The following is an 18,323-nucleotide window of genomic DNA, read 5'->3' as shown; positions in this document are numbered from 1 at the left end:
TTAAAATTATTGCACCTATATTTTTTGTTAAGGATATTAAAATGAACTGAACAAAGTGGCAGAGCTTGATGCGAACAAGCACTTCCATTGTTTTCTTCACATTCGCTTCTGTGCAAGAGCCAGTGCTGTTTCATTTGTCCTACCATGGTGCCACTGCTGAGTCAGAACAGACATGAGGTGTCACAAGAGGCACCAAAACCTAAAACTGAGATTGCATTTAGTTTTATGCTATAAACATGTACAATGTGTCTCAAAGTCTAACTTACATAGAAAGGCAATATGAGCTAATGTCTACAGTGGAACTGTTGGGGAGAATTTTTATGCGCTACTGATAATAATGCCTGATGTGACAGGATGGTTCATTTTAGCAGAATGTTTATCCAGCTGAAAGGTTTATTAAGTTTTAAAGGGGGCCAATTTCTTCATGGAAAATACGGATTTAATTTAAATATGAGAATCGAATGCCATATTTTTGGTGCCTATTTCTGTAAATAGATTGGGTTTAGAACATTACCATTTCGAAATTTTGCTGTTTGGGTTACTCAGTTTTGTTCATGAGTAAGTCCTATGCAATGTGTAAATGCCAGACATTTTCATATGCTTGTATCCTAGTAACACTGAATACAGGTGGATGGTAGTTGCTGCACATTTCTGGTAACTGATATAGTACGTACTGATAATTGTTGCCTGGAAGAATGTTTAGAAGAGAGTTTGTATAGACTTAAAAATGCAGTGTGGACATTTCAATGTAAAATGGTTTTAATTTTTTTTTAAATCCAGAAAACAGTATGTATCTATCTGGAATGAAAGCTTCCACTTTGGCATTTCTGATGGAAATTTTTAGTACACATCAATTCCCTTGCCTGAATCAGTTGGATTTTTGGTGAAAAATCTTTCGGCACTATGTTTGCTATTGCATCTTATTTAGAAAATCTAATTTTTATATTTTCCTGGTATTTTTTGTCTGTGTAAGTCAAAACTGATCTTATCAGCGATATGTGACCTTGGTTATTATGTGACCATGCCATTCTCTGATGTCAGTTAAGTGATGCAACTTAGACCTTATTACATAACCATAGAGGTGTTCCTTGGGATCCTTCCGTTCTGATTCTGCTGTGTATTTGTGAGAGTTGGCATGGTCGAGGGTACCTTTAGCTTGAAGGAATAGTCCTGGGTAATAATGCCAACTGTTCTCATTTTTTGGCAGAATTTTCAATTAGTAGAGGTAAAATTTTAGGCACTTCATTTCATAAACCTGTCATCTAGGCTCTAGACCATGTAAATCCATTAATGTGTGTTTTTTCTGCCAGTAATGTTGTCTGTGCATCTAGCGATTGCCAGGGCTGTTGCTGCTCCTTAAGGGTTCAGTCCCTACTTCATGTCCCGACCTAGAAAGTAACTGCCCCTTGCATCATTTCGCTGTGTTTCCTGAGACGCGGAGGCCGGCAGGAGGCCCTCAGGCATGACCCTTATCGCTGTAACCATCCCCGGCTCCTTGGCATCGCACAGGCTGGGCAGGGTCAGTGTCCATGTGGATGGAGACTCTAGGTCACTACAGTTCAGACTCTTCTTCTCCTAAGAACGCCCTCAAATTGCTGTCTGACACTTGCTCAAAAGGATGCTTTCTGCAAAAATGTAAAGCCGATCATGAAGTGTTAGCTAGAACGGTGTTAGTCAGCAGCAACACTGTTCCCCTGAGACAGGGGAGCAAGAAGCAGCTGCCAGTAATTTAGTTCTTGAGCGATGTTGTTATCTGCCCCCAGGTTCTTGCTGCCTCTCACTCCTCCACCCTGGAAAAACTGAAGTGCTTCTGGCAGAGTGGATTGCCTGAAGACAGGTGAATCAGAAAGGGTGTTGCCTTTCCAAGAATTTTAAGGAAGAGTATACCGATATACTGATCATAAGTTATTTTGGAGGTAGGGAGAAGAAAATGAAGCTTTTTGTTCTTGCAGTTGGAAGCAGAACATTGTACGCTGTTCACGCTTTAAGGGCTTGCTCTGTGTCCTGTGTCTAAGTTACTGCACCAAAGGTGTGCTCTGGGTGACAGTGCCTTTGGTGCAGGGACCAGAACCATCCATCCCGTCTTGACCACTGTGTTAAAAAGCTTCCTTCTCTCTCTCCCTTTTGCTGATTTTTGAACTATGCTTTGCTTGATGGAACAACTTCAGCAGGTCATGTGGAAACCATCGCATCCTAAAAGAGCCGGTAGACTGTTAAGCTCTGTCGTGCTAAGGAATGCTGTAACACAAGGCTCTTCTGTAGACAAGGCCAGGCCCTGGTGTCTCTTAGAAGTACATTGGTCTGTGGACCTAGCCTTAAGTACTGTTATTAATGGATCTAGTCTGCTACCAGACTGGAGCTACTAAAATTACACTGGTTCCATTCTCATACAAAGTCTTTATGGGAAGTAAAGGTTGTCACAATACAAATGCTGGTTCCCAGATAAGCTTTCTGCAGCTGTGGTATGGAGCGATGGCAACAGTTGCTAAGCAGATTTCATACCAGTGGAACAGTTTTCTCTGCCTACACAATGGGATTCTCCAGTCTTGACTTAGCTAGCTATTTCTGTCGCAATAGTATGAAGTGATATGAAGTCAATAAGGGGCTTGCTGCTCTTGTTTCTAGTGATGTATGTTAGTAACAGAAACTGGTGCTTATCTCATTTAATGGAGCTGCCTTTTCCTACAGAAAAGAACAGTTCTTATGGCAACCTGTTCTGTCTCCCTTTCATTAAAAGTGAAGAAAAATAATGAATAATGTTAGTTGCCTATTTATTTGCTGTTTGGATCCTCAGGGATGTTCTCTACTAGACAAAATGTAGAAAAGTATTACTACAGTATATAATGGCTTGTTTTGGAATGGGATATTAGGTATGTGCGTTTGCTAACAGTGTTGCAGACAGAAGTGCATGGAACATGTAAAATGAAGTTTCATATAAGTAAAGATTTCCTTGTTCTTATTGATAGTAAGCCACCTAAAGGAAATAAATTTTCCGTCAGCTTGTAACTAGCACACCTTGAGTTATTTTACTTCCCTTTTCACATGTCAGCTTTAGGGATATTTTAGATTGCACTTTAATCCTTCTCCAAATAAACCCCATTCACTTCCTTTTGTAGTTCATAAGCACAACAAAGGAGGAGGGTTGACAGATGTAAACGAAATTCAAGAATATGTGACAGCCTTTCCTCCTTCCCCCTTTCTGTATACAGAGGTGTTTCTGATAAAAGACTTGATTAATGAACTTAATATTGCACCTTAATTGGTGACGTCTCATTCTCAGAAATAATTTCTAGCACCTGTATGCATGTTAATACTGTGCTGTAGGAGACGTCATGGTTAGATGTGTGTCCAGAAAAGAGTGCCCCTCAGATGATGTGTGCCATCATCACTTGCTGCATTTCCCAGCTCTGTATTCATGGCTTGTGTTGAGCTTATTTTGCTCCCTATACTGCTGGGTTTGTTATTAAAAACATTTGGCATTTTTAGAGTTCATTGTCTTTGTACTAACCTACAGTACAAAATATATTGATGGACAGTTTTCTTACCTGCCTCAGGATACTGCTTGTGTTCTCAAAAATTCAGAAAACAGGTTGAAGCGCTTTGGAAGATGCGAAATGCAGTTTGTTTACAGTGGCTATGTCTACACTGACTCCTCAAGAGTATGTGAGAAAGACCTTAAGGTCAGATTCCTCTGGCCGATTTTTAAATTTTTTTTAGTGGGGAGAAGAAGTACTGTGATGGTTTTCTCTGTGAAATGCTGCATACTTGGAGAGGTGGCTTCCTTTTGAGAATTTAGTTTCGTGAAAGGCTTTTGTACAAGGTGCTAACCACATAGTAAGACAGGACCAGTGGCAGGTAAATTTTTAGAGATCGACTTCACTTCCTGTAGTAGGAAAGCCAGTTTGCCCACATGTGGAGGGATACATTCTTCTCTAGACGAAAGTCCACTTCATGTAGAATTGACTGAATTATTTTTATTCACCCCATTCTACCTTAAAAAACTATTGACTGTTTAAACAATACAGAACAGTTTCATGACTACTGCTTCAGTTCTGCATATTATTTAAAGTCAGTATCTTAAGGGTTTTCCCTAAACCCCCATTAGATTAAGAAGGTAATTTTATAGATGCCAGGATACCTAATCACTGTACAGTCTTGAAGTGTGAACACTTCTACATAAGAGCTCTAGAACACATACCTTATAGGATCATGTATTTTAACCAGATCATGTATTTTAACCAGACTTACCATATAGTGAGAAGTCCTAATTTTCCTTAAAATTGACAGCAAAAATTAAGGTTATAGGCAAATTTTCATGACCTGTGAAGTTCATACAGTGCTAGATGTTGAAAGACCATTTGTATTTCTCTGTAGACAGAATCCTACAGAGATCCTACAGAATCTCGCATCCGGTCTTGAATGAGACGTTTGATGTAACTTGTTTTTGTCTCTACTGAAATAGTTTAAATTCACTGGGCTGATATGTATGAAGGTATAGTTTTTTACTTACACTTTTTACTTAGTGGATGTATATTATTCTACTTAGAGTATTCTCTCTCTGAGAGAGAATTTCTATCCAGGATGTAAATCAACTAAAACAGTTAATTTCAAGGAAAATACCTAAAAAATTAAACATAGTGCAAATAATCTGATTTCCATGTGTTCATCCTGCCATATTTCAGAGTTGCTGCTTTTAGCTTCATGCAGTCTATGACACTCAACAAAAATTAACTGACATTTCCTTACATCTCTTCAAGCTCTTACATACTCTTGCTCCTGATCATTTGCCCCAGTATTCCAGCACTGGAGCAACCAGGCAGTAATCTGCTTACCTGGCGGGCAGCCAGAATCTCTGTGCGTATCTCACAGCTTGCTCAGGAATAGATACTGGGTGATTTCTGTGTCTTTTATGACGTCTGTCACTTCCTCCTACTGTTCTTGTGGCTGTCCTGCTGCAGAACAGGCTGCCTCTTTTGAATCTTCCTGCATCCCCTCAAGATCTTCCTCCTTCACTAACTGGTTCAATTTCCACTTCCAGTGTTTCCTCTTGACTGCAGGAGTGACTGTTATGGCTGGGGTTGTGTCTCAGGTTTAGCCACAGCATCCATTTGTATATTCTTAGATCCAGAGACACTCTTGCTCTTTTCAGGATGTTGGGCACAGGCCTGGTAGGCATAGGCCAGGCCCCAACACAGCAGCAAAAGTCTCCACCCAGTGATGTCCAGTAACAGGACAAGGGGCAATGGGTCCAAGCTGGAGAATAGGAGGTTCCACAAAATACATGAGGAAAAACTTTTTCACTGTGTGAGGGTGACAGCGCACTGGCACAGGCTGCCCAGGGACGTTGTAGAGTCACCTTCTCTGGAGACTTTCAAAACCCGCCTGGATGCATTCCTGTGTGACCTACTGTAGGTGATCCTGCTTTGGTGGAGGAGTGGGATTAGATGATCTCTAGAGGTCCCTTCCAACCCCTAGCATTCTGTGATGATTCTGTGATTCTCTGGTGTAAGCAAAGTGATCTGCCATTTCAACTGGATTCCATGCCTGTTCAGGTGTAAACTCTCAGCCCTCAGAGGTGAAAACTCTAGGCACCTGGCCAGATGTTCCCACACACCTTGCTACCCAGAAATTTGCTGCCTCAGAATGCTTTTCTGTGTGTCATCCCCAAACTGTTTGGTTACTGGAGGACCCCCAGAGATTTGAACTTTGATTGCTGTATTCAGAGTTTGAGGATGGTCTTGTAGACCGCTGATGCAAGTGGACCACCACTGATGGAAGAAGAAAGTTTGTCCAGTATCTGAAGAAATTAGCAGTGGTGAAGGTGCTCTACAGCAACCTAGACAACAACCAGGTCTCCAAAGACCTGTGGGCCATGTGGCAGAGGTGAGCACAGTATGCACCAGTGTAATATGCCAACACCTTGGTAATGATGGGCTAACTGTGGAGAAACTGTCCCACCAGCTCTGATGGTTCAAATAAAGTATCTCTTCCTCCTCAACCGGGTAGTGGCCCTGCATCTTGGTTGTAGCTAGTGTGTCCCACTAGGTTCAGTGATTTGAAGAGAATATCTCTTCCTCCTTGCCCCAACAGCCAGGGTCTCAGCTATCAAGGGTGCTGAAGTAGGTGACAGTGCCTCCCCTCTATGTTGGTGTGTTGCACTCTGTTTCCACTTGCTTTTCAAGGCCCAGGATGATGTTTTGGGGGGTGGCATAGACTGCAGGGAACATTTCTAGCCACCTGCTAGTTGCCTCCACCATGGGAAGCACTTAGCACTTGCCTTGGTGGCAGGTTTACAGCAGCAGTCTTATGTAATTGATCTGCTAGGCCTCATATTGATAGCCCAACCACCACCTTCTGTTCCAGGGAGACTTTTGTCATTTGGCTCACTTGATTACGGTGCATTTTTCACGTTCATGGGTAGACTATGCAATGACTTCAATTGTCAGATCCACATCTTGATCAGGAGCCCATCTGTATGTTTCATTTCTCCCAAGGTGTCCCTTGAGTCATGTTTCATGGGCCCATTGAGCTAGAAATAGCTCATCTTTTCATTCCCAATCCAGGTCTCCCTGAGCTGCTTCATTTCTGGCAGCCTGATCAATCTGCTCACTGTTGTGATGTTCTTTGGTGGTGCAACTCTTGGGCACGTGAGTGTCTGTGTGATGTATGTGCACGTCATGTTGTAGATGTATTCTCAAAGTACATCTCAGCATCGCCATGTCATCCAGCTCTCCTGCCCCCTGGGGTTTTTTGGGCTTTTTTTTTGGTTTAATTTTTCTGTTTTTCTTCTTATGAATAAAATTTAACTTCTTGACTAATTCATCAGCATTTCCACATTTTTGCAAAAATAGCTGTGTGAAAGCACAGTTATATGTACCTGTAACATTTTTAGTTGCTATTTAGTCTAATTCATCTTCACACAAGCAAATGTGCTGAAAGGGTTTCTGAAAACACTGGCAATGGAGAGGCTTCTGGCCTAATCTGTGTCCGTTACTCAGTGAATGCAAAGTAGTTTTGCAAGCCAGTTTGAATTCAGGTGAGTTGTACATCTAAGTTTTTTAAGTTTTAAAAAGTGTGTGTATATATGCATGTATTCAAGTATATACAAAAATTTCTTCTCCTAAAACATCTTCTTCTTTTGTAGTTGAAACTGCTGCTACATTGCCTGGCAGAAAACAGATGACAGGTATTTGAGGGCTCTGTTTAATTTTTTTCCCATTGTTCCTGTATTTTAGAAAGCGTGTAGGAAGATTGCTACTACTGTTACTTCTTAATTCACGGAGCTAGTGAAGAATTTGTAAATATTTGCAAATTAATTTTCCATAATTTTTGTGGCTTATTAGCATATTTCGTGGTGTAAATAGCATCAGTAATTTTCTAGAGAAAATGCCAATAAGGTCACTGAGATGACTCTAATTCCCCTTTCACTGCAGAAAATACATTTAAGTTTATCCTTTGGAAGGAAGCTATTACTAGTTTTCAGTAAGGCAAGAAAAATAGTCGGAGTAAGGAGTGATATGAGTGATTAGCATTTCAGAAACTCCTTACTTACTATGTTTAATCAAAAGAACACAGAGGCTTTTGGTATCTCTGACTTGTCTACAACAGTAGGAATGGCTTTACAATATAATTAGTTTGTTGTAAGCAACATTATAGAATGTTGCAGGATAGAAAAGAGAACAGACTACTGAGGCATGTGGCTTTCAGGCTAGTGTGGTACATATCTTGGGTGAACGATTTTTGTTTTCTTAACATTATACAATGCAAACTGGTGTTTCTTGAAAAGTCTTTAGTTTTGACAACCTGGAAGTGTTCTTTGATAGGCAAGTGTTGCCCTCTTCTGGTGAATGCAGTCAACTTTTGATAATATAAGGAAGGGCTGCTGAGAATGGTTATGTATGTGTCTGAAACTTCATTATGTTCCTTTTTTCCCCCTCTTTTTTTTTTTTTTCTTTTTGTCTGAAACAAAAGCAGCAGATTCAGGAGAGTCAGCTGAAACAACCGTTTCTGGTAAGAAAATCAGGACTTCACTGATTACTGTGATGTTTGTTATTTCCTGTAAATATATAAGTAAGAAAATATAATAGATAAATCTTCTGCTTTTAAGTGAGGTAGTGCAGAAAAGTTGTCATGTAAATGAGTTCCAACATTTGATGTTTTCATTATTTAGTTTTTGCAGAGAAAACTAATTTCTTTGTTGTACTTTGTAATGAAATAGCTTACCTTACAGCATCACTCATGGCTTGTGGCAGTGATTCTTGGGGATATGAAGTACTTGTAAGTCGCTCAGTCAGGAGCCTTTTGCCCAGTAAACTCAAGAATGACCAGTTTGCAGAGGTGGCAGAGGAGCACTGCTGTGAGACAGCTCCCTTGCATCTCCTCCCACCTGAGCAGCTAGATGTGCGTATGGCGTTTCATGCCGTGTGCTGTGCTGCACTCGTGCAGGTACACACACACACACACGAGACACTAATAACTTCTGGGACCAGGGGAATGAACATCATTTATAAAAGCATTTTTAAACAATGAAGAATGTAGACACACAGAAATAGCTGTGCGAAAGCCAGTTGCTTTCTCGCTTAATATATTCTGACATACTGTGCTCTGGAGAAAAGAAATAACACAGACACAAACTCTCATGCTTTTTGTTCTTTCATAAATACAATCTTTCTCTGGGAATGGTTCATCTTTAACAACTGCAGCCAATTCAGTATTTGCTGTAGCTTATACCAAGCCAAACAATACAGATGAAGTCAGCACTTACTTTTCACTCCGATTCCTCCTATTTTTTCTGCTTGTTAGTTGCCTCAGAAAATCAGTTGTCTTCAGGATTGTTGCTTAAGAACCAAATATGCTTAGCTTTTACTCTGAGTGTGGAGTTAGGAAGGCATTTTTGAAGAGGCTCAATATGGCTAGTCTGGCTGAAATAAAAACATCGGAAAGAAAAGCTCCCTTTCCTTGTAATTTACTATCTCGGAGAAAGGGACCTGGAGCTGAATATGAGCCAGGGACGAGTGGCTGAACGTGAGCCAACAGTGTGTCCAGGTGGCCAAGAAGGCCAACAGCATCCTGGCTTGTATTAGAAATGGTGTGACCAGCAGGAGTAAGGAGGGGATTGTCCCCCTGTACTCAGCGCTGGTGAAGCCACACCTTGAGTGTTGTGTCCAGTTTTGGGCACCTCAGTACAAGAGAGATATCGAGGTGCTGGAGCGAGTGCAGAGGAGGGCAACAAAGCTGGTGAAGGGCCTGGAGAATAAATCTTATGAAGAGCAATTGAAGGAGCTGGGTCTGTTTAGTTTGAAGAAGAGGAGGCTGAGGGGAAATCTCATCACTCTCTACAACTACCTGAAAGGACGTTGTAGAGAGGTTGGTGCTGGTCTCTCTCACAGGTAATTAGCAATAGAACAAGAGGGAATGGCTTCAAACTGCCAAAGGGTAGATTTAGATTAGACATTAGGAAAAAAATTTTCACAGAAAGAGTAGTCAAACATTGGAACAGGCTACCCAGGGAGGTGGTGGAGTCACCTTCCCCAGATGTGTTTAGAGGTCGTTGCGATGTGGTCTTGGGTGATATGGTTTAGGGGTGAGCTTTGTAGAGCAGGATTAGTAGTTGTACTTGATGATCCCAAGGGTCTTTTCCAACCTGAATGATTCTATGATTCTGTGAACTACATTCCTTTTTTCCCTTGATACACAACTATATTTATGCAGAGCCACCAATTTTTTATTATACTTAAGGTATTGCTTCTACTAATGACAGCGATGCTTCTAGTAAACAGTTTTGGAAAGCATAACGTTCTTTTGCTATGAAGCTGCAGTGGCCTATTTAAAAAAAAGTCCCTAAGATGTCATATTGGAGTGATAAAACGTGGTCGTCTAACCACTCTGTACTCCTGCACTGACACCTAAAAATGCTTACTAAGCATATCCTTCCTGAGCAATCTTTGAATTTTCTTCTATTGTCGTAATGCAGTTTTCCTTTTTTTTCTTTTGATGTAGCTGAAAAAAAAAAAGCTGCATCCTCCCTCTATTTTATTCAGCTATTTTACTGGCAAAAATAGCTTTTTTTTGAGAGACAGTTTGCCAAACCCAGTGTATTTTATCTTCTCATGAGCATTGTGAGTTCATGCAGGAAAAGGTCCTTGAGGTTAAGCAGATACTGCTATTGGATATGTGAAATTCATCTGCATCTTCTAAAAGAATGAAACCAAAAAAGGAACTTATCTGTCTGTGTATTCAGATACTCAAATTTTTGAAAAAATAACATTATTTCAAAATACTGTGAATAATACAACAATGTGAACACATTGTTTGAATAGTATAACAACAATGTGAACATTATTTTCAAGTATTTATATTGAAATAATATGAAAATTCTTAACAAGCACTGCAGTTGTTCTCAAAATGGAACTTAGATAAATTACATTCAAGTCCTTTTTGAAGTTTTGCCTGCTTGATCATTTTTCTCCAAAATTTATAGAAATAAAACATTATATTAAGTCAGGTTTTACTTCTTTTTCTCTTGTGGCTTTTTTCTGAAATCCTCTATTGTTACTTTTATCACTTATCCTATTAATCCTTCAGGCAAGATTTTATTAATGTTTCTCTTACTTGGATTTTGTTAGATTGAGATTTTTTTAGATTTTTTAGATTTGTATTCTGTTTTTATTGTTTATACCATTATGAATTTTTCTTCTTTAGGTATGACATCGGAGGAGACTACACAAACTACAGGTGAGAATTAGCATGAAGAGAGTAAGATCTGAAGGGAGGTGTTTGTTGCATTCATGGAAGTTTGCTTTTCTCTTTTTTAATAACTAGCTTTTGTTTAGTCTAAATTATTTTCTTACATGTTCCTAAGATTTGTATTTTTTTCCAATCCATATTTTAAGTCTGAGTGGTTAGGGTTTTAAGCACTTTTGATTGACACTCAACTGTTAACCTTCCTTTTTTTTTAAAAAAATACTCCATTGATTACCAAAGCCCAAATGGACCATAACTATTTTTAGCAAGTATGTAGTTTTTTGGTATATCTATAGATAGGATGGTTTCTATACTTTCTGATACTATTTAAATTAGTTTACAGAACTAAAATGTGCACCCCATTCCTTAAAGACACTTAGATGATGCATGTTCTTACAGTGAGTTGCTAAATAATACCAGTATAGAACATCTGAAGAACTTGTACCCCTTTTTGGATTTGAAAACAAGGACTAAATTCATCTATACCAGTACAGATTCCAATGTGTCTCTGTATGGGCTAGATTTGTAGTTGATGGACAGAAATAATTGTCAGAACATGATTCATCTTTTGCTGAAGTGCCCATGTAGAACAGGTTAAATGGAATTGCATCTTAAAAGCACGACATTCTACACTGTATAATATTGAGCATAGAGGAACTGGCTCTTTATGGGGACATACACATTTGATTGGATGAATCTCACTCTCAATGCTGTTTTTCACTTCCCATGCAGAAAAGAACGCAATTCCCTTATAAATGGTCATGTGTTTACAATTCTGGGAATACAAAGTCTAAAGTAGAAATCAGGAAACTTATTTTTGTGACATATATTTCATAGGCTTTCTAAGTTAAAATGCGAAAACTTAATTTTAAAACTTCTGGGTTTAATTGTTTTTTTTTCTTTCTTTTTTTTTTTTTCAGAAGCTCTTAATGCCACTGATTATTACTCGACCATAACCCCAGGTAGGATTCGTTTATCACCACTGGTCTTTTATGCTTCTCAAAATTTAAGTGTGCATGTGAGTTCAGGAAATCTACTCCCAGATTTTTTTAATAGGATCTATGTTGTTGGAAACTGTTGTGGTAAGTGCTCTAGAGAAGAGAGTGTGTGAAATATTTCTAAAAGGTAAAGATCTGTACAATTAAAATATTGAAATTACTGTAGACATGTATGTTTTTCAGTACTGGATTGAAAGTTCAACTTTTTTACTCACTAGATGTTTTTTGTGTTTTTTTTTCCCAGAAAAAGTTATAGCAGGAGGAACCATTTTATGCAACACTACATCTGTCTGTAATTTTTCAGGTTAGTGGCTTTCCTTGTCATTTTTTTACTCATAAAACACATGTCCAGCAATTTATTTTTCTGAGTAATGAGGCAACTTCTAGTTCCTATGTAAAAGCTACCTCTGTAATAAATTTTCATAAGAATTTAGAGAGATTTTGTGTAACTTCTAAATATTAGTATAAAACGTGGGGATTTTTACTTAAAAGTAACGTTTAGCCTATGTAGTTTTGATTGTTGGATTCTTATCAAAGTTTCTGATACGATTTACAAACCCTGAGAAAAAAAGTATGCTGTGGTAGACCCTAACATTTGCCGTATTGAGCCTAACTCTGTATTAGAGGTAGAAGCTGAAACAGTGTTCTGAAGACCTATTTTTAAAGCGCACATGTATTTTAAAAGTGTAATATTACATAACAGACCAACAAAGGAAAAAGGAAAGGACTGCGATGTTCCCTTTTTGTATGTTAACAAAAATGTAGTAAACGGATATTTTGTTGTTACATGTTGCTGTGAGAAATACTTAAGAAAATCAAGTCAGTTCTATCAAGAAGCCATATGCTGACCTTATAGATTAGAAAGAGGCAAAATAAATATCTGTCCCCCTCTCTATAAAGCTTCCCTAGTGGTGGAGACAGTATAAACTGCTGGATGGTTTGGGTGATGTCATGTGTGCATTCCTGTCAGGGTCTTTCTTTATAGCCTGCACTGACTATGTGGCTGTGGGGAGAGAAGTGCTGCAGAAGTTCCTTTTTATCTTCAAAATGGGCCTACTACCTCTCAAAGACTGTTGAATGATGCTCTAAATTATGGTATCCTGAAAGTTCCTTAATCTCCAAGAGAATAATTTGCAGAGTATCACTTTCCCTTTACCGACACGTTTTATTCTTGTTGTAGGAGTCAGATTTGTCTTAGTAGCAATGTGAAATTTTTCTGATTTGGAAATAAATAAAAAAGGACTAGAAGGAATTTATAGACAGCCAGCAAAATTAAATATACAGAAAATAATGGAGCTGTTGGACTAGTTAATTTGTGGAAATAGTAAGTGAAGAGTTTGAAGAAGAATTGCAAAAATAGTGAATGATCAGGACAGCTAGTTTAAGTGTTCTTTCCTTCTATTGTAGCACAAAACAGTGAATTTTTTAATTCTCAACTTTAAACCATGTGGTTTAACATTGTTTTTCTTAACTTTTTTGCCTTTCGGTTTTAGTGTTCTATGTGGGCAAGGTGAAACTCCAGGCACGTGAAGAAAGTGATACATCATTACATGTAGAAATAGTAAGTGTTGTCTCTTCACAAACTTTATTGTGAGGAAGGTTGAAATGTGTTTCTTTGTCTACATTTAAAATACTGATACATACATGATTCTTAGTATGTTTTTTCATAGTTTTATTTTATTTCACATATAGTTTGCAGTACAACTTAATATTTGCAGTGGATGGATCTACTCTCTAAAACAGCTACTTTGCAGCTAAATTTTATAATTCCAGCTAAGTAAACTTCCTACAGTAAGGGCCTGTATTCTCTAGATAGCCACTGAAAGAACAGGGAAACACTGGGAAGTCTGGAGAGAGGAACTGCCTAATTAAGAATCTACATTTCAGCATACAGGATCTTCCTTTGGAGATTAATGTAGGCTGCAGTGTGGGTATAAATTAAGTTGGATTGCATCCTGAGAATAATTCATGTTGAGACGCTCATAAAAATGATATCATTCTATGCTTTTTGGCATGTGGTTAATCAGTTACGAATTTTGCAGTAGGTCTGTGTGACACACGTGTGTCCCCCTTACCCAACACAACACAAGTTTAAGAGAACGGTATCATGCAAAGCAAGGACCATATAGATTATTTGGTATTGAGATAGTACTATGTGGTTGAGAATGTTTTGTCAATATAGATGGAAAACTGAAGGGAGATAAAAAAGGATATTGGCTTGTAAAGGACCTTGTCTCTTGAAACTTTTCGTTTTTAGCAGGTACTAAGGTACTTAGGTACTGTCAATACAACGTGTATTAAAGGATATTTTCATCATGGTGCTTGCTGCTTGCGTGAAAGTAAAAATAAGTGCTAATGGCAGCAATCAGAACATAAAAGGCCTATAAAGGGCCTTTAGATAAACCTTAGTGTATCCCCCAGGCCTAAGGCTAGATCATATATATTTACATCATTCCTACCATGTCTTTCACCTCAGTTCTTCTTACTCCCAGGATTCTATGTTGTCTGCTGCTTATGTCTGTTATGGAGCTTGTCTCATTGCTGCACTTACAGTTAGAAAGTTTGTTCAGTGGCTGGTCTAAGCTGTCTGCATTGCAAACTAAGCCAAATTTGGTTTTTTCCAACATGAAATATCCTTTCGTCCATATCTTTCAAAAGTTAGATCCTGTTATTTGGTATATACTACATGGACCAATTCCTTCCATAAGCTGTGACAACAATGTCATGATAAATATTTGTTAAAGTGTATTCATGAGAAAATAACCTTCTTATCTTTGGAATTTCAGACTCTTAAAATCTGTAAAATGAGCATGTTTCTTTTAGGGCTAAAATTTACAAGTTTTACTTAGCTGTGTAATATTTGCTTCAAACAGATTAATACCACTAACAGTCAAGTTACAAAATCAATTGCGATTCCAGCACCTACCCCACAAGAACTGAGGTAAGTAATTTTGAATAAGGATTGAAATCTTTGTTATATTTGAAGAGAATTAAGTGAGACCTTCTATATGGTTAGCAGATTCTTCACTTTGCATTATTCCTGCACTTTATAAATTAAAAATTTCAGAAGCTGTAAGTTATTGTTCTTTAACATAACTTCATATTGGTTATGATAGTCTTAGAGGCTTTTTAAGGGCTTCTTTTAGGAAATGCTACACTTGCAGATTTCCTTTCAGGCTTTTCACTTTCCATGGGGCTCAACAAGGCCTGAAGGCCTTGTTTTTGTAATGATGATCTTAATAATAGTAATAGTAAATAATGATCATAGTCATAATCATAAACCAAGCCTGAAGACTTGAGCTGGGGATTACCAAGAATGCCAGTTTGGCTGCTGATCTTCATGAGTAAATGATTTTTATAATTTCAGGAATTTGGTCTATCTTGTAGGAAATTACTACGAGAACTTTCATAGCTGCATGGTTTTTAATACATATTCTTGGAACCTTATCTGTATTTTTATTTTGGTGTAGTTTCTTCCTTCACAATCTTTGTAAGGAGAGGTTCAAATGAATGAATATTTAGTGCTGTTCCCAAAACTTAACCTGAAAATCAAAAGGATGTAATTGGTGAGCAGGTCTTCTTGTTTGTAGGAGAAATCCATATTTCTTAACTCATTCTACTTCTGTGGTTTTTCTTATAAATTTAGAATTCTGTGACAAATGCTGACTTGCCAAAAGGCATCATTAAGATTTATCACTTTCTCTTTAAAATAAAGAAGTGGATCACTGTTAAAATAAGTGATGACAGTATGTGAAGTGACTAATAAAAGGCAACTTTTAAAATGTTTAATCCTTTGAAAAGTGGTTTTACAATGTTAGAACTGGCATGAATTTGAAAAATTATTAATCAAATGGAATTTATTTTCTTCCTCTCAGTAATTGCTTGTTCTTTTCACTATATTGTTGTAATTGTCTTTAGAAACATAACTAGAAATCCTCCATAATGGTAACATTTTATTTTAAAGCATTTCAGAGTTCAACAAAACTCTGCAAGCAGTAAGTGAGGTAAGATTATTAATTGTTATTACTGTTTGGAAAACTTTTTTCCAACATTTCTGATAATGTCATTATCTAAGTATCGGTCCTGTTTTCTCCTGACAAAACAACTTTTTTTCTATTTTGCCTTGTCATTACAGTCCTCTGTTATGGAATGCAGTGCTGAAAACCAGAGGTTTGTTGTTAAATTTTAAAATGCTCATATGTTGTCTTGTGATATGTCACGTATGAATGGCTATGTAACATAAGAAAACCCAAATTTTCTAGGAAGGTAAATTTGAGAAACAGGCTGGAGAAATATGTATAGGCTGACAAAGACATTCTGATCCCATTATTCTAGCATTAGTGACTTTTTTTTTATTTTAGATTTTACTTTTAACTAAAATGTATTGCTTTTCATTAATCTTCTGGTGAAGCACTGCCATATTTCTTCTGCATCTTTGTATTAGCTGAGTCACTCAGCAACTTAACCAGTAAGGCTATGGGATTTGGGACAACCCAAATTCCAGAGCTTGTGAATACAATGCAATCTTTATGAGGAAATAGCTTCAGATGTCCCAAGTTGCTCTTTTTTGGCTTGGGAACGCAGACATCCTCAGGGTAGGGGAAGCCTGAGAAGGGAAACAGTTCAGAGTTTGGGAGCCATGGGGTATCGGAATGGTGCTCCACCGAGGTGGTCCTGGAAACCCTGAAATGTAGATAATGTCTGTCAATCTAATTGCTACTCACCAGTAAATTGCTGGCCCTTTAACCTGTTCAGCCTGGAAACACTGTATTCTAAAAATGTGGAATTCAATTTCCCCAAATACTTGAATTTGGGATTTGTCTTCCTGGCTTAGGATGAAAGAGAAGTCCAAAACACTCAAATAGTAATAGATGTACTAATGTCATGTACTGGCAGTAGTTATGGTGCTCTTTTCATTCTGATTAGCTGGAAAGAAGCTTCACTTCATCTTTGATGTGTTGTCTTTTCATTCATCTGTGTGTTTGATTTTGCTGAACATGAACAATTCTTACTTAGGTTTTTTAGGCAGGGTTTGAAATTATCAAACCATAACTGTAAATGTGTAATTCCATGCTTCTGTGAGTCATTTAAGTTCTCTCTAAAGTCCCCAAGTGATGGAGCTTTCATATACACCGACACAGCCACCTAAGACAAAATTCTTCTCTGGAGTTTCTTTACCGTACCAGTGGAGATTACGTTATTATCGTTTCAAAATTATCAACTCTTCCATGTCTAACATTAATTAGGAGGACCCCATTTAAGAATCAACAGTGTCTGTAGAGAAAAGAGAAAATAAGCTGCCACGAAGTGATGTATTACTCTTGTGTTTAGCCTTGCATAATATTTTATGTGCATTAAAAATATTCCCAAATCTGAAAAGAGCAGAGAAAAAATGTGCTTTCACTTAGGATTTGTGATAATGTGCTTTCACTTAGCATTTTTTCTTAGTTTCATGCACTGTAAAGATAAGGCAGATATGTTTCTTAAGTCTGAAGCTTTTTCTTCTCATTATAGTGTACACTGCAATTTCATAATCAAGGTGGCTGAGAAAGAGAATATAAGCAGTTTAACAGACAAAGCAGATGAAAGCCAACTTCGTAAGTTATGCTTTGAACAGCGTCTTATCAGTTACCCTTTCAGATTAAATTTCGTATCTTTGCATGTGACCTCCAAGTAGCTAAGAGATTGTTACTTATCTTTGGATATTATTTTTTTTAACAATATAATACATCAAAAATGCAGTCTTGGGATTTTTGGGTGAGGAGAGGGAAGATAGAAATAGGTTTAAAGAAGTTTATTATAAAATTGTCAACTACATTAGTAAAGCAGAATTTGAAAGGATCAGGTGCAAAATTACTTGAAAATGTAAATGTGTTACTAAAATGGCAATCTTATTTAAAAAGCTTGTAAAGTAGCCAAGCTTTCTTAGTGATGTCATGATAGTATGAAGTGATGATTCATAGCGTTTCTCTCTTTGTTTCAAAACATGTAGTTTTGGATTGCGGCTTGTTAACAAAAACTGAAGGAGAACGCTGTACTTGTCAGGCATTAAGCAAAAATCTGGGGGTATTGCAGTATTCTGACCAGTCAAGATATGTTTTGCAAATACTGTTTCATAAAAAAATCAAGCACACAATTGTTTAAAAACATAAAACACGTGGTTATTTGCGTATTCTACTTAACAGTATTAGCAAATTTTATGCTTCAGGATAAACAAGGTTAACGCTTCTTTGTCATCTCAGAACGGTGCTGCTGTTCTTCACTGGATTACTGCTCCTTGACTGCTGATGAATTAAAAATGTAGTAAGTATAAATACAAAATTTAACTTGCTTATTTCCTAAGTTTCCTAATGCATTAGTAGAGTCAGCTTCCATGTTGCAGTGTGGTAGCCAGGAAGGACTTCTCAAGAACAACCTAACAGGCATTTTTGTATATAGCTTCCTCTCCATTCCTCCCTCTTGCCTTCCCCTCCCTTCTCTTCCAGTTTTTTGCTACAGAATAGGCAGCAAAGGCTATAGTGGTAGTTATGGACTTGCTAGTTAACAACTACAGCAAAATAGAATGTAAGAACCCCCAAAATG

The 18,323-nt window shown here is 37.7% G+C and overlaps 1 protein-coding gene across 1 annotated transcript in view; it reads left to right on the top strand.

Moving 5' to 3' along the window:
• Positions 1 to 18,323, top strand: part of GPR64 (G protein-coupled receptor 64) — a 46,613-nt gene that overhangs the window by 9,817 nt on the left and 18,473 nt on the right. Inside the window, exons 3-13 of the mRNA XM_009878038.1 lie at positions 7,145 to 7,186; positions 7,978 to 8,010; positions 10,702 to 10,734; positions 11,664 to 11,705; positions 11,998 to 12,045; positions 13,235 to 13,308; positions 14,615 to 14,682; positions 15,706 to 15,745; positions 15,877 to 15,911; positions 17,256 to 17,338; positions 17,984 to 18,044. Of these exons, the coding sequence (XP_009876340.1) occupies positions 7,145 to 7,186; positions 7,978 to 8,010; positions 10,702 to 10,734; positions 11,664 to 11,705; positions 11,998 to 12,045; positions 13,235 to 13,308; positions 14,615 to 14,682; positions 15,706 to 15,745; positions 15,877 to 15,911; positions 17,256 to 17,338; positions 17,984 to 18,044 (559 nt within the window). The remainder of the gene's footprint in view (positions 1 to 7,144; positions 7,187 to 7,977; positions 8,011 to 10,701; positions 10,735 to 11,663; positions 11,706 to 11,997; positions 12,046 to 13,234; positions 13,309 to 14,614; positions 14,683 to 15,705; positions 15,746 to 15,876; positions 15,912 to 17,255; positions 17,339 to 17,983; positions 18,045 to 18,323) is intronic.

This window comes from Apaloderma vittatum, unplaced genomic scaffold (genome assembly GCF_000703405.1).
Source record: "Apaloderma vittatum isolate BGI_N311 unplaced genomic scaffold, ASM70340v1 scaffold10031, whole genome shotgun sequence".
NCBI lineage: Eukaryota > Metazoa > Chordata > Aves > Trogoniformes > Trogonidae > Apaloderma > Apaloderma vittatum.
This window is presented reverse-complemented; position numbering and strand designations above follow the sequence as displayed.